Source organism: Vanessa atalanta, chromosome 11 (genome assembly GCF_905147765.1).
Source record: "Vanessa atalanta chromosome 11, ilVanAtal1.2, whole genome shotgun sequence".
Taxonomy (NCBI): Eukaryota; Metazoa; Arthropoda; class Insecta; order Lepidoptera; family Nymphalidae; genus Vanessa; species Vanessa atalanta.
Window position 1 is genome coordinate 5,857,154 of NC_061881.1, and position 12,797 is coordinate 5,869,950.

General features: G+C 30.6%; 1 protein-coding gene across 9 annotated transcripts in view; it reads left to right on the top strand.

The window, feature by feature from the left end:
• The window catches only part of LOC125067469 (protein lap4-like), a 64,213-nt gene that overhangs the window by 8,868 nt on the left and 42,548 nt on the right, over positions 1–12,797 (top strand). For 8 of the 9 annotated variants that reach the window (XM_047676108.1, XM_047676111.1, XM_047676115.1 and 5 more), the window contains exons 3-9: positions 5,696–5,864; positions 9,714–9,834; positions 9,915–10,207; positions 10,294–10,539; positions 10,892–11,061; positions 11,883–11,972; positions 12,413–12,519. In XM_047676108.1, coding sequence (XP_047532064.1) covers positions 5,696–5,864; positions 9,714–9,834; positions 9,915–10,207; positions 10,294–10,539; positions 10,892–11,061; positions 11,883–11,972; positions 12,413–12,519 — 1,196 coding nt within the window. The remainder of the gene's footprint in view (positions 1–5,695; positions 5,865–9,713; positions 9,835–9,914; positions 10,208–10,293; positions 10,540–10,891; positions 11,062–11,882; positions 11,973–12,412; positions 12,520–12,797) is intronic. The other variant, XM_047676109.1, reaches the window with a different exon arrangement.

Sequence of the window (12,797 nt, forward strand, 5' to 3'; positions counted from 1 at the left end):
TGTGACGACATTGTATACAGGACGATACAGTTCACATTAACCTTATATCAATTAAATTAATGTACACTGAAGTGTAAAAGATATACGTAATAATCCTTCGATTAAACCATCTATCAATTGAAGGTGAAACGTGTGTGATATCACGTTTCCCATCTGGGTTATAGAGTTACGAATGCGAACTGTCAACGGTAATCATATTGAGCGCCATCAGCGTTTCAAGCTGACCTATTACGTAGCGTTTTATATGTACACATATATGAAGTTTTCGAATAAACGTTCACCCGCAAGCTATCCACTGTATTGTATCTCGTCGGTCAGACGGCTTCCATTACTGTGGGCGGTGGATCGGCACAGTCCACTTGCTCGTCGCTTTTGTATTGCAAACAATTCAATAACGTTATAATGGGATTCCACTTCGTCTGGAGTAAGCCACGCGAGACTGTCTAACGAACCACCTTTTACTTCGTATAGTATTGGTAGATACATTATATATGACGGTCGTGTTCAGAAAGATTTTGATTTATAAACCCAATGGACTAAGATTGACTAATTATTATTAATATTATTTTATTAATCAGGCAATTACGTCAACAACAAAAAAAAATGCGATGTGAGAGCGCCATGCTGGATATTAAGTAATTTCCTCTCGGTCCCTGCACTTGACGACTGGCTGTTTGCGGATATTATTTCCCGACCATACATATTGATACTAAGAGCTGTCGATTCTCTTCCTGACTAACGACATGTCATATATCAAGTTGTAATTAATGTACCGTATTCTGTAGATAAAAAGATCAATTGGAAAAAGTGAAAGTTCATCCTTTAACGCGTAATATTTATCAGCCGATGATCAAACAATTGAAATTTATAAAAAAACTAAATTACAAACAATTGTATTTCGAATTATAATGTGACAAATGTTTTTAATTTTATTAAAGCTCTAGCAATACCATATAACTTCATAATCATCAGGGATGTTATGGAGATCCGTAACCGTAACTGAAATAATATTTTTATTATATCTTTGATTCTGCAGTGTTAAATTTAGTTAGATTTCTGTGATTATACCCAATACCAAATAATAGCCTAGGAATAAAATCAAATTGTTACCTTGTTATTTACTCTTTGAAAATTACTAAAAAATCTAATACTCTTAACTGAAACTATTCGAAACAAGTCTATAATTCAAACAATTTCCGTAACCACAACCGGTAAAATATTATCCAGATCCAAAATAATGTTGAGATGTAAAACATGACCATAACGTCGTTATTGCTCATATTCAGTTAATGGAATCATCTAATACAATTTTCAACTAAACGAATGACAATATAGGTATCCTAAACTTCATTATTTTGCATAAGGGCTAAGATATTTTAGCTACAATATAAATCCATATAGAGTAATGTCCCAACTAAAGTAACACCTGCTAGCTTTACAGTAAACTTATTCTTGGTAATTACTAATCAAAAACTCTTGAAAAAGTCTTTCTCAGAGAGTATATTTTGATGGTATGTTTTTATCTTTCATTCATCTACTCGAATATTCTTTTATGCTACATATTTGTATATTTCATTAGCATAACATAGCGGAAGATACCAGGTAAATTGGTTTCTCTTCGTCAAAACAAAATTATTCGCTAAAAATAGACATGAAACTTTCAACATTCCTTTATGTACGTTTAAAAGCACATCCGGTATTACTATAGCCGCAGGTTTCCTACATCTATGAAAAGCCATTCACCCCTTACATAAACAAAACTATACACTTAAAGAGAGATTCTTAGTAGCTAGCAGGCATACCTTTCCGAAAATAACTTACCGCTTAACATTACGTCACTGAAACATTTTTACCGGCTGTTATTTTATTTTTCAAGTTTTAAACTTGAAAAATAAAATAAAAGTACTGATAACGACCGTCCTATGCATTTTTACGTACTATAAATTAGATTTTTTTGTCTAGATTTGATTTCTCACTAACTTTTTCGTAAAATTGTAATATTGCGAATCAACTTATAGGTCAAGTTATTTTTGTTCATTTCGCCTTAGCCAATGATGTTACATGTCCTCAAACGTTGACCCACATAACCGTGCCTTCAATTTAGCCGCAATTTATTCGAGGTAAATGTTCATTGTTTGTAATGCACCCATAGATTATGCTGGCCCTAGCCTGACAATTTATGACGCCACGCCTGTTAGAATGTCCGTCCGCAAAACCGGAAACCAGAGCGCACTACCGTTAATATCGTGAAATTAGTAAACCAGTTTATAATGTCTTTTTAACTACGATGATCAAATACGAGCTTGGAAAAACATTACATTAAAATAGAAGCTACTAATTTTATCTATCACTTAAATAAGAAACACGTTTACCGTTGATACTAAAATTTATTATCAATTTTAAATTCAATATATGATAAAGTATATTAAACGAATATTGCAAATAGTATTGGTTTTTGGTAAAATTATAATAAAATAATAAGTTTACCTACAATAATAACGTAAATAATATCGCGTAGTGGTTTTTTTAGGTACTATCCTCTTATTTTTTATTTTATTTCCATGCAGAAATACTCTGTGTTCCACTTTAATTAGTGAGCCAATATAGTTACAGCTATATAAATATAGGGACAAACCGTCTTAGTTACCATCTTTGGCGGCGCATTGGCGACGTAAGGAATGGTTAATATCTCTCACAGTGTCCCAATGTTATACATACCTACAGTGGTATTGACCACTTGCCATATAGCAAATTCGTAAAACTATCTAACTATTGAATAATAATTGCAAGTTGTGTATTGCTAGTCTGAGTCGTTGAAGAATTTATACATGAATAAATTTATAACTATGTGATTGTAGTGATAAAGATCACATATAAAACATCCGTTGCACTTAATTACAAATAAAACTAGGCCTTTGGCAGCCATGCAGTGCACGCGACTGGTATAAATTGTTCACACCAGTCGATGTATAAACGAGCGGGAAGTTACATGATACCTACTTAGGTTTCCATAACATTAATATGCTTAAAATAGTTTTTATATTGATCCTCGTAATTAATTTAAGTACTTGGCTACATTTTGATATATTTTTTATAATGCGATATATTTTTTAAACTTATTTATTATACATTCTATTTTAAAAGTAATAGACGTCAACTAAGACAATCATGAGACCCTCTACTCTATTTTTAATTCTTATAAAAGTCAAAACGATCGGGAAATTAAATCACCGCTGCGTTTTTTTTTCGATTCATCGAAAAATTTTATTCTTCTTTTTTGTCTTATTTTCGAGATCTTTACAAATTCTGCTTTAAAACTTGGTGCTGCAGGAATCGTAGTTTTGTCATCTTAGAAAACTCTAATAAGATGGATTTAATTCTGCCACATCGCATTCTTAAACGAAGATTCAAACCATTGAGTTTTTAGGTAATTTGTGAAACAGTAGAATAGGAATAAGCTCCAAACTAGTTGTCTTAACAGGAAAGGAGGCACTTGCCTAGCCTTAAGGGGCTTATTCCAATTAACTTACTATACCGAGGATGGTCTTTAGCCGCTTGCATGCATAATGCACTCATGGATTGTAATAAAACCTGTCTTAATTAACAATTTATTCGTTGGTACCATTTATTAGCAGTTCTGTAAACATGACAATAGGTATATAGTTTGTGTAATAAAGTAGGCCTCCGTTTAATAGTTTTATTTTTATCCTTCACCCGTTTTCAATTGAAGTCAATAAATAGCGGCAATATTTTTTTACAGAGATTTAATAAAGACTGATGGACACGTACATGGACAAAATTGATGATTCGAATATTGCGTAATCAATAAAATAAGTTCGTTTTAAAATCATGTCAGACTTTATTCTCGTTTTTAATAAAATGTTGAAAGATGTAATGGGAAGAATGATCATAATTTGTTTGTTATATGTTGCGTCCGTCTGACCTTGTTCTCAGAGCTTACAATGTTTAGATTAACGTTTTGTAACATTGAATAATTGTAAATTATTTTGTGAACCGCATCGTTTACGCGTCCATGTACCAATTAAGACTTACCTCAGCTTCGATCGTCAAAGGTCACCAATTCGATCCTGTTTCAATAGCCAATACGTCTATCTTACTAATACTATTTGTGCAATATACAGTATGTAACAAAAAACACTACCTATATATCAAAAGATTGTATTTGGTTTTACTTTCGTTTAAGTAAGAATATTGTGTATTTATTACAATGCAATACAATATCAGTTTATTTATGAAATTCTTGAGTTTTAAGACTTGTTCCAAATTGACAAAGAGATAAAATTATACCGTATTTGGTTTCTTAGTCTCTTGTTGTTACAAAATCGTTGTGACATTAATCCTTTGATATTTTACTCTTCTCGTCGGTAGTATTTTCTTACCAAACGAAATTAGCGATACTTTTTTTTAAAAGAATTCACCCACTTTTTAAATATTACAACGGTGAACGAAATCCTATGATTAATAATTTTTGATTATTTATGATTTTATATAGATTTCTTTTGGTTTTAATTTTTTACTTGAGATTATGTACATTATAAACAAAAGTAGGTTTAAAGTTTGTAAGAAATAAAATGTACAAGTAATTCATTCTAAATGTAATACCGAAAGGATAAAGTTGAAGTTGAAAGTGATAATGACAGAAAAATGTAAAGTAATCCTCAACCCAAAACCTAGTTCAAGATAAACGTTTATATTTAAACAGTATAAATTCGTGAGCCTATTCGAGTTTTAAACCTTTACGAACTTAGCTCGTAATATATTTAACAATATAAAAAGTATGACATGTATGCAATGAAGAGTAAAAATATGTTTTTGTGAATAATACACATGAATAGTTGTTCAATACAAAATATATTCACATATATATGAGACAGCTGTAGAAACATTTTAAAAATAGGTCGAGCTTGTATAACGTTATATTAATATTGAGTGAAGTAATTATAATTAAACAATAGTATAAATCCTGTGTATGTGAAAATAAAGTGAGCCGCTGTTAATTCGTTCTTCTATTGTGTAACGTTCTTGTATTGTTAAAACTTTATTTCTCTGTATATAATGTGTACTGCGCAGTAAACAGGAAAATGAAAAATAATTCTTGTCACAACGTCTCTTGCATTTACGCTTTAAAAGGTTTTTAATACATATTTAATGTTTCTTACATTCAAAATAGAAAATATTAATTTTCCTTAAATAAGAGAAAATAATCTTTTCTTATAATAAGTGCGAAAGTAACTCTGTTACCTCTTCACTCTTAATACTGCTGAACCGATTTAGATGAAATTTAATATGTTGATAGATTGAATTCTAGTGAAAGAGATAGGCTATTTTTTGTACCTTACTCTTACCTTTCGAGGAGGTAAAATGGAGTTGAAGGTGTTTGTACTATAAAGTTTCATTAATTTCGCGCGGGTTCAGCTAGTGCGTAATAAAATAACGCCCAATATCATATAAAAGTAATTGTATATTTTTTAAATAATCAACATTACCTGTTAAGTATCGTATATCTCGTCTATAAGTTGAATAATGCAGAAACTATAAAAAACAAAGAAGAATACACAAAAACTGCATATAATCTTACGTTACAACTTTGTATATAATAAGATTTACGGTTCAACTTACGCCTTTGTTATATGAGCTGGTATCATATTTCTTACTATTCACTTTTCTTTTTCAGACATTCCTGATATACCAGAAGATATCAAGAAGCTGCGTGCCCTGCAGATCGCAGACTTCAGTAGTAACCCCATCCCGCGGCTACCGGCTGGCTTTAGCCAGCTTCGGGCGCTCACCGTCCTCGGCCTCAATGACATGTCACTTACCAGTTTGCCAAGCGATTTCGGCAGGTGAGCTCAAGTTAAACAAGTCGCATACCTTATTGACAACGTTGCAATTTTTTAAAGCAATTATAATACTAACTATAAAAGTAACTGCATGTTATTTATACGAACAGTACAGATACATCTGTCATCTAGTCTAGACTGTATTTTTATTGGAGTATTTACTTAATAGAATGAATATTTAAATTTATAAAAATATGTACTGTATTTTAAATCAAAAACTATAAACTCAATTTCATTTTAAAATAAATATTTCAACTCGACGTCGATCTTACTGGACGGAGTCAATCCAAAATTCGCTTTAATTACGTAATAGAGATACATATTATGTATTTTTATGGACTGCCCTCATTCGACGCACCTTATATGTAAATTTAAATACAGGTTTATTATAAAATATAAACTTTGATGATATGTTGGGTGTGTACAAGAAAATAATGAGAACTAAAAAAATACGGTACTCATAAACCTTTAAAGATCATGTCACTTGTAATTATAATGAAAATATTAAAAATAATTTAAAAGTAAAAGTACATATAAGTATTAATGTTTCCTCAATGTGGCAATGTATCTTCATTGTACACGTCAAATGTTAAGAACGAAATTTGTTTTTATATTATGAATATGGATTCATAATAAATAACGCTGAAAATCTACTAAGCAATAGAACAAGAAGTATACGCACAAACCACAAGTATATTTTTACTGTCGATGCAATCTTTAGGAATCTATTACTGAAGCTATTGTTTTCCAATGTTTGAATAATGCTTTACTTTAGCTATTAAAAAAGAGATTTTACACATTTATGTTATTGAAAATGAATATATTTTTATTCTCGAACATAAGATTCTATTAAACTTTTGATAAATTGGTAAAATTTCCTTGCTTTTTAAAATATATTACTTATATAATTTGTAAAATTCATAATATAAATAATTTTAAATACATTCAAAGTTTTATGAATGGTTTTATCGTTATTTTATTATACATCATCTCAACGTTATGCACGTGCTTCTCTTGATACAATTATATTTAAAAGAAATTAACTACTTTTCATCAATACACTTTCGACTCTATTTTAACAGACCCTTGTATTTGTTAATAACGAAGTACATCAAAGTAAACTTTTACTAGATGAATTTCGAACAAAGAAACCGAAACAAGGTTAGGAACTCTTAATTACGTTGTTAGATATATAGATTTTAGATAAGTATAAAGTTCTAGTTCGTGACGAAAGCGAAAGTTGAGTGGAAAGCTACAGTCCAAGGCGTACCTTTAAGAATATTATATAAGTGGATAGTTCAATGACCAAAGATCTTGTTGCCAAATAATAATGAATGAATATTGTTACACAGTTAATACTTTTTTGTGAACTTTTATGTCTTGATTTTTTATTTGAGTTGACTTCAAATTTTTACATCTAATAATCATTCACACTGAATTTATACTCGTTGGTTGGTTAAAATTAAGAAAAGCTGGTTTATGATTAAGGTCCTAATCGCGAATGGAAAGACAATATCATTCGTAAATAAAGAATAAAGTAAGTAAATGCACCAAAAAAAAAATACATACAATATCATTGAAATTTTTATATGTATTCTCAGAAAGTAATTTGTGTCAGAATCCAGCTTTAGTACTAATTCGAAAATGCTGGCTTAATTTTTTCAAGAAGTCGTCTCAGGGATTTAATAGCTCATCAAGATGCTCATCCTTTTCTAGTTCATCTCGAGTAGATTGAACAAAGGGAGAGAGAAGGGCTTAGCTCCGCTTAACCCAATAAAATAAAGATTTTCGCACAAATAAAAAGTACTTCATTTGAATACAGAAAATAAAAATAGCTAAGGTAATCTGCGTCATATCCTGTAAGCTTTCTGTTTTTTTTTATGCAAGTCTAATGTTACTTTCGGTAAATAATAGGCTAAGCTACTTCTTAATTGTAAACGTTAGCTATTATTTGGTGATTTGCCAAATTGATTTAGCCACATTATTTTTTCGTTTTGTTCTGATATTGGTGTATTATTTTTACATTAAAAAAGTAGGAAAGTGTGACAGTAAATGATAAACGATTGAGGCGTGCCCTGTCAGTTGTCTGTTATCAGTGCTGACGATTTCTTATCACACCTGTTATTATTTTAATACAACTTTGCTTCTGTACAAATAACAATCACGTACAAGGTATATGAAATGTTCTCATATAGTTTTTTAGTGTATGACATTGCTAATGTATAAAATATTTACTCAATTAAATCGTCAATATTCTGTGAAACGTTTAAATGCAAACATTTAAGGTAAAGAGCAATATTCGGCGTTAAGTTGTGCATTATTGTTAACTTAATGCCTTTTAAATGTAGCGATAAACCTAATTTTTTTTTTACACCCGGTATTTTTATGATTGTTTTTATGGTTTATGATAATACTGAAACAAAAAAGTTTAGTATCACTAAATATAGCATTGGACCAACCAAAGCAGAATACTTTAATTTATGGTCCATGTGTTTAGTTGACCATTCAAAACATGTGATTCATCGGTGAGCGTGTTTTGTAAGCAGCGAACACGGATCGCTAAGTACTTTGACATCTGCTAAGGAATGCGTCAAGGTTTCTAACGAAGTGCTGCGTATTATCAGTAAACAATTGTCGTACCTGTATTTATATTTGACAGTAATGTTCGTTTCTTTTTCCTTTATTTAAGGTTTTTATTAAAATATTTTTAAATATAAATTCTTAAACCATGCCTATATATGTTTCGTATTTATCAGTATTGCTTATTTTTGTTTAAATCAATATTTTATTTAGTAGGCACACATCTCTAACTACTACAGTAAAAGCAATACATTAGTATACAGAAATGAAGGTACGCTATACACTGAATATCAGTGATCAGGTCTATCAGATCAGAAAACAAAACAAACAAATTAAAAACCAAATGTTATCAGGTTAAAGTAACAGCTTGTAAATGTCTCTCTATTGGCCTAAGGCCTCCTATCTATTTATGGGGAAAGGTTGGAAGCTTATTTAACCACACCAGTGAGCTCAAGATTAATTAAGAACATGAAAATTTTGTGGTGCTTGAACCCGCAATCATCGATTAAGATGGTTTCTACCCATTGGGTCATCTCAGCTCTATGTTAAGAGGACCTACTATACATTTTCTGTTTACTACTAACGCATACAACTTGACCCTAAATGCTTATGCGTCAATTATATGGGAAGGCGATTAATTTTATACTGTAAAGAGCTATTAGTTCTGACATAAGAAAATTTAAATAAATAGTTATCATATTAAATTAATAATACCGAGTATCATCTGTTATTTTTTTAAAGGTCATTTCATGGCTATAATATCTATAGGTATCGTTATTTTTAACATAGAATAATAAGTTTTAAATTATACACTTACCCAGTTAACCTTGTATGGGTGCATTACAATGAAAATTGATCTCGCGTTAGTCATCCATTGTATTTTTTATTCTTGTTATAACTTATTATGCTTGTCAAGTCAAAAAATTAATTCTTAATATAATTTTAGTCAGTTATTGACATTTTAGCAAGTATAAATTAACATAAAATCAAAACTGTGAAATGTATCAGATTTCATTTTTTTGAAATATTTTTATGGTAAATTTTTTTGTACATGACAGATATCGTTAGGTTTCTGATAAGGGATCGCGTCTTTCCATTAAAACTTTTAAAAAATGCCGCATTTCTGTTCAAATTATCCCTTTTTATAGTTGTTATTTTTTAATGAAAATAATACATTATTTGTAGTCATCTATTAATGTATGTATATTTACATAAATTGAAAAATATGGTAATACAGGAGAATGAGTTTTGGTTGTTTTTCATCTATTTCAGTTTGGTGTCTCTTCAGTCATTGGAGTTGAGGGAAAACCTGCTCAAATCATTGCCCGAATCACTTAAAAATCTCACTAAATTAGAGAGATTGGATCTAGGTGATAATGAGATCGAGGAATTGGTAATAAATATTTTATTATAGATGTTATAAGTAAATTATAACTCGGAATGTTAAATAATTGATTTCTTTTGAAATTTTAGCCTGGCTTTATCGGCGAACTACCAGCCTTGCAAGAACTTTGGCTAGATCACAACAAGCTGCAATATTTGCCTTCCGAAATTGGAAACTTGAAAGCTTTAATATGCTTGGACGTTAGCGAAAATAAATTAGAAAAAATTCCAGAAGAAATCGGCGGCCTCATGTCTCTCACTGATCTCCACCTGTCCCAAAATATGCTTGAAACGGTACCGAACGGTATTGGTGATTTGTCTAAATTAGCTATTCTGAAATTGGACCAAAATAGATTACATACATTAAATGAAAATGTAGGAAGGTTGGTAGTTTATTATTTTTTGTATACATTTATGAAAATTTTATTTGTTATATTTGAGAAAATATATTAAATGCCTTTTGTTTTAGGTGTACAAATCTTCAAGAGCTTATTTTGACAGAGAATTTCTTGATGGAACTGCCTAAGTCAATAGGGAATCTCAATGAGTTGACCGTGTTGAATGTAGATAGAAATTCCTTAGGTGAAATTCCTCTAGATATTGGCAATATGACGTTGCTAGGAGTTTTGAGCTTGCGGGACAACAAATTAACGAAATTACCGAACGAACTCGGAAACTGTAAATCTCTGCACGTTCTGGATGTCAGTGGAAACAGGTAGATTTATGTTCCATGTGTTTTCAATATATCTTTTATTAATGTTTTCTATAAGCGAAAAAATTAAAAACTATCATAATATATTTGATAAATTTAAATTATAGTTAAGTAATTTTGCTTTATTTCTAATAGTTAAACTTCATTACAACTGATACAAAATTACTGGAAACATAATATAGTTGTAAAAGATAGTCCAGAACCCAGATAACAATTTGCACAAACACATTATATGGGCAGTGTCCTATTCTTAAAATTCTGTCATTGGATTATTGATCATAAATGTTTTTTTTATTTGACTTAGCACAGATCGCGAATGTATATTTTTAACTTACTGTAATTTTAAATGTTTTAGATTACAGTACTTACCTTACACCTTAGTAAATTTGGAACTGAAAGCGGTATGGTTGTCAGAGAACCAGGCACAGCCTCTCCTGACATTCCAAACCGATCGGGACGAGACGACAGGAGAGAATGTTCTCACTTGCTTCCTACTGCCACAGCTTAGTTACACGCAACAACCAGGTATGAGACAGATTATACAAACAACTCTGGAGGAGTATCAAAAAGGTTTTGCTTTCGGTGCTATATGTAATCAAAGTATGATGATGTTCATATTAAAGAGACGTATAACAAAATTTATTTACACTAAAGGAGTAAGGAGAGGGGAAAGATTATTATTAGTATATTAAATAAAATACATTTATAAGGAACATCATCATATATCTACGATTATGCTTTATTAGTAAATATTATCAGCTTATTTTTTCAATTTTTTTTCTAATGAAAGGACAGAGTTTTTGACAGTATGCAATAAAACTTAGAACTCAGTATACACTGATTTGTATACAACTTCCTACTAGTAAATATGATGTATTGTGTCAATATTTAAAATTCACTCTGTTCTTTTAAAAGTCTAAATTGCACTGAGTAGACATTTTTTTTTTTAAAACGTCACGACAGACGTATCTTTACGAGCAATAAACATAAAAAAGTCGTAAAAACATTACAAGTGTATCATTTTGTATGTTTGCTGAATGTGTTACTCGGGTGTTATGACCTTGAAACGTGACTGTTGTCTGTATATGTGGGTCTTTGCATTATGCTTTTTCGTGCTTTTTTCCTTTAATTGTGCAAATGGTCTTTGACAATTTACTACCTATCACTTATCATGTAAAAATAATATGTATAAAATATAATTAAACTAGAACAATATTAGATTTCAAAATCATAAGTTTGTGATATGTACACGAGTTTATTGGTAAATAGTCACTGACCGAAGTTTGTTTTGTTTTTGCTGTGTAAATACTAAAAGTCACTTTTGCCACTTGTCACACCACGAATAGAGTTGGAACATACGTCAGAGGTCGGCAGTGGCACCTGGTTCAGGGAACACAGATTTAATTCACAGTCACAAGAGCTTGATAGGATAAGAGGTAAGTACATATTAGAGCCTTTGTATATTTTTTATTTTATTTTAGAAAAGAAAGACACTACGCCGCTTTATTCACATTCATACCATTTTATAAGTACACTGATCATTTCGTATTTTTAAGACAATGATTTATTTAATATTTTTTATATAATCATGTACAATAAAAACTGCGTCAAAATATATGTATCGCATATCGTTCAAACAACACATTTAAAACGACAAACTGAAATTATATAAATACAAACATTAGCGCTAGAGAGCTTTTATTACATTATAAAAAAATATATAAAATAAATCAGCTTAAGTATATAGATGTTGTTTTTTCTGTATCTGTGTTGTGTCGTGAGCGCCAAATGCAATGTTGTCCTGTCATAATATACACATATCAATAATACAATAATCACTAAACTAATTTGTCATGAAATAACACATATCCAACAGAATCAACTTTATCAAGAGACCGGGATTCTGATGACGACTGGGAAGAGAAAGAAGCATCCCGTACAATATCTGTCAAGTTCACTGAAGACGTTCCCGAAGCGAAAGAGGTGAGCCTATGCTGTTGTCCCTTTCTTACTAGAAGGAAATCTCACAATTACAGGAATGCTTCCAGAAAGTTCTACTGCAATATTCCGATTTGTTGTCACAGTATTGGCACAAACGCTAGACACCAATGTAGGAAAGCGAGAAATTGGTTTAGAGACAATGTATACACTTTATTTTCTAGACAAAGGGCTTATTTAGCTCTGAGTTCAATATTAGTAGCGTTAGAATAATCATAGCGAATAAAATCAGTATTGTACATACGTAAGGAGCTTTGAACTGC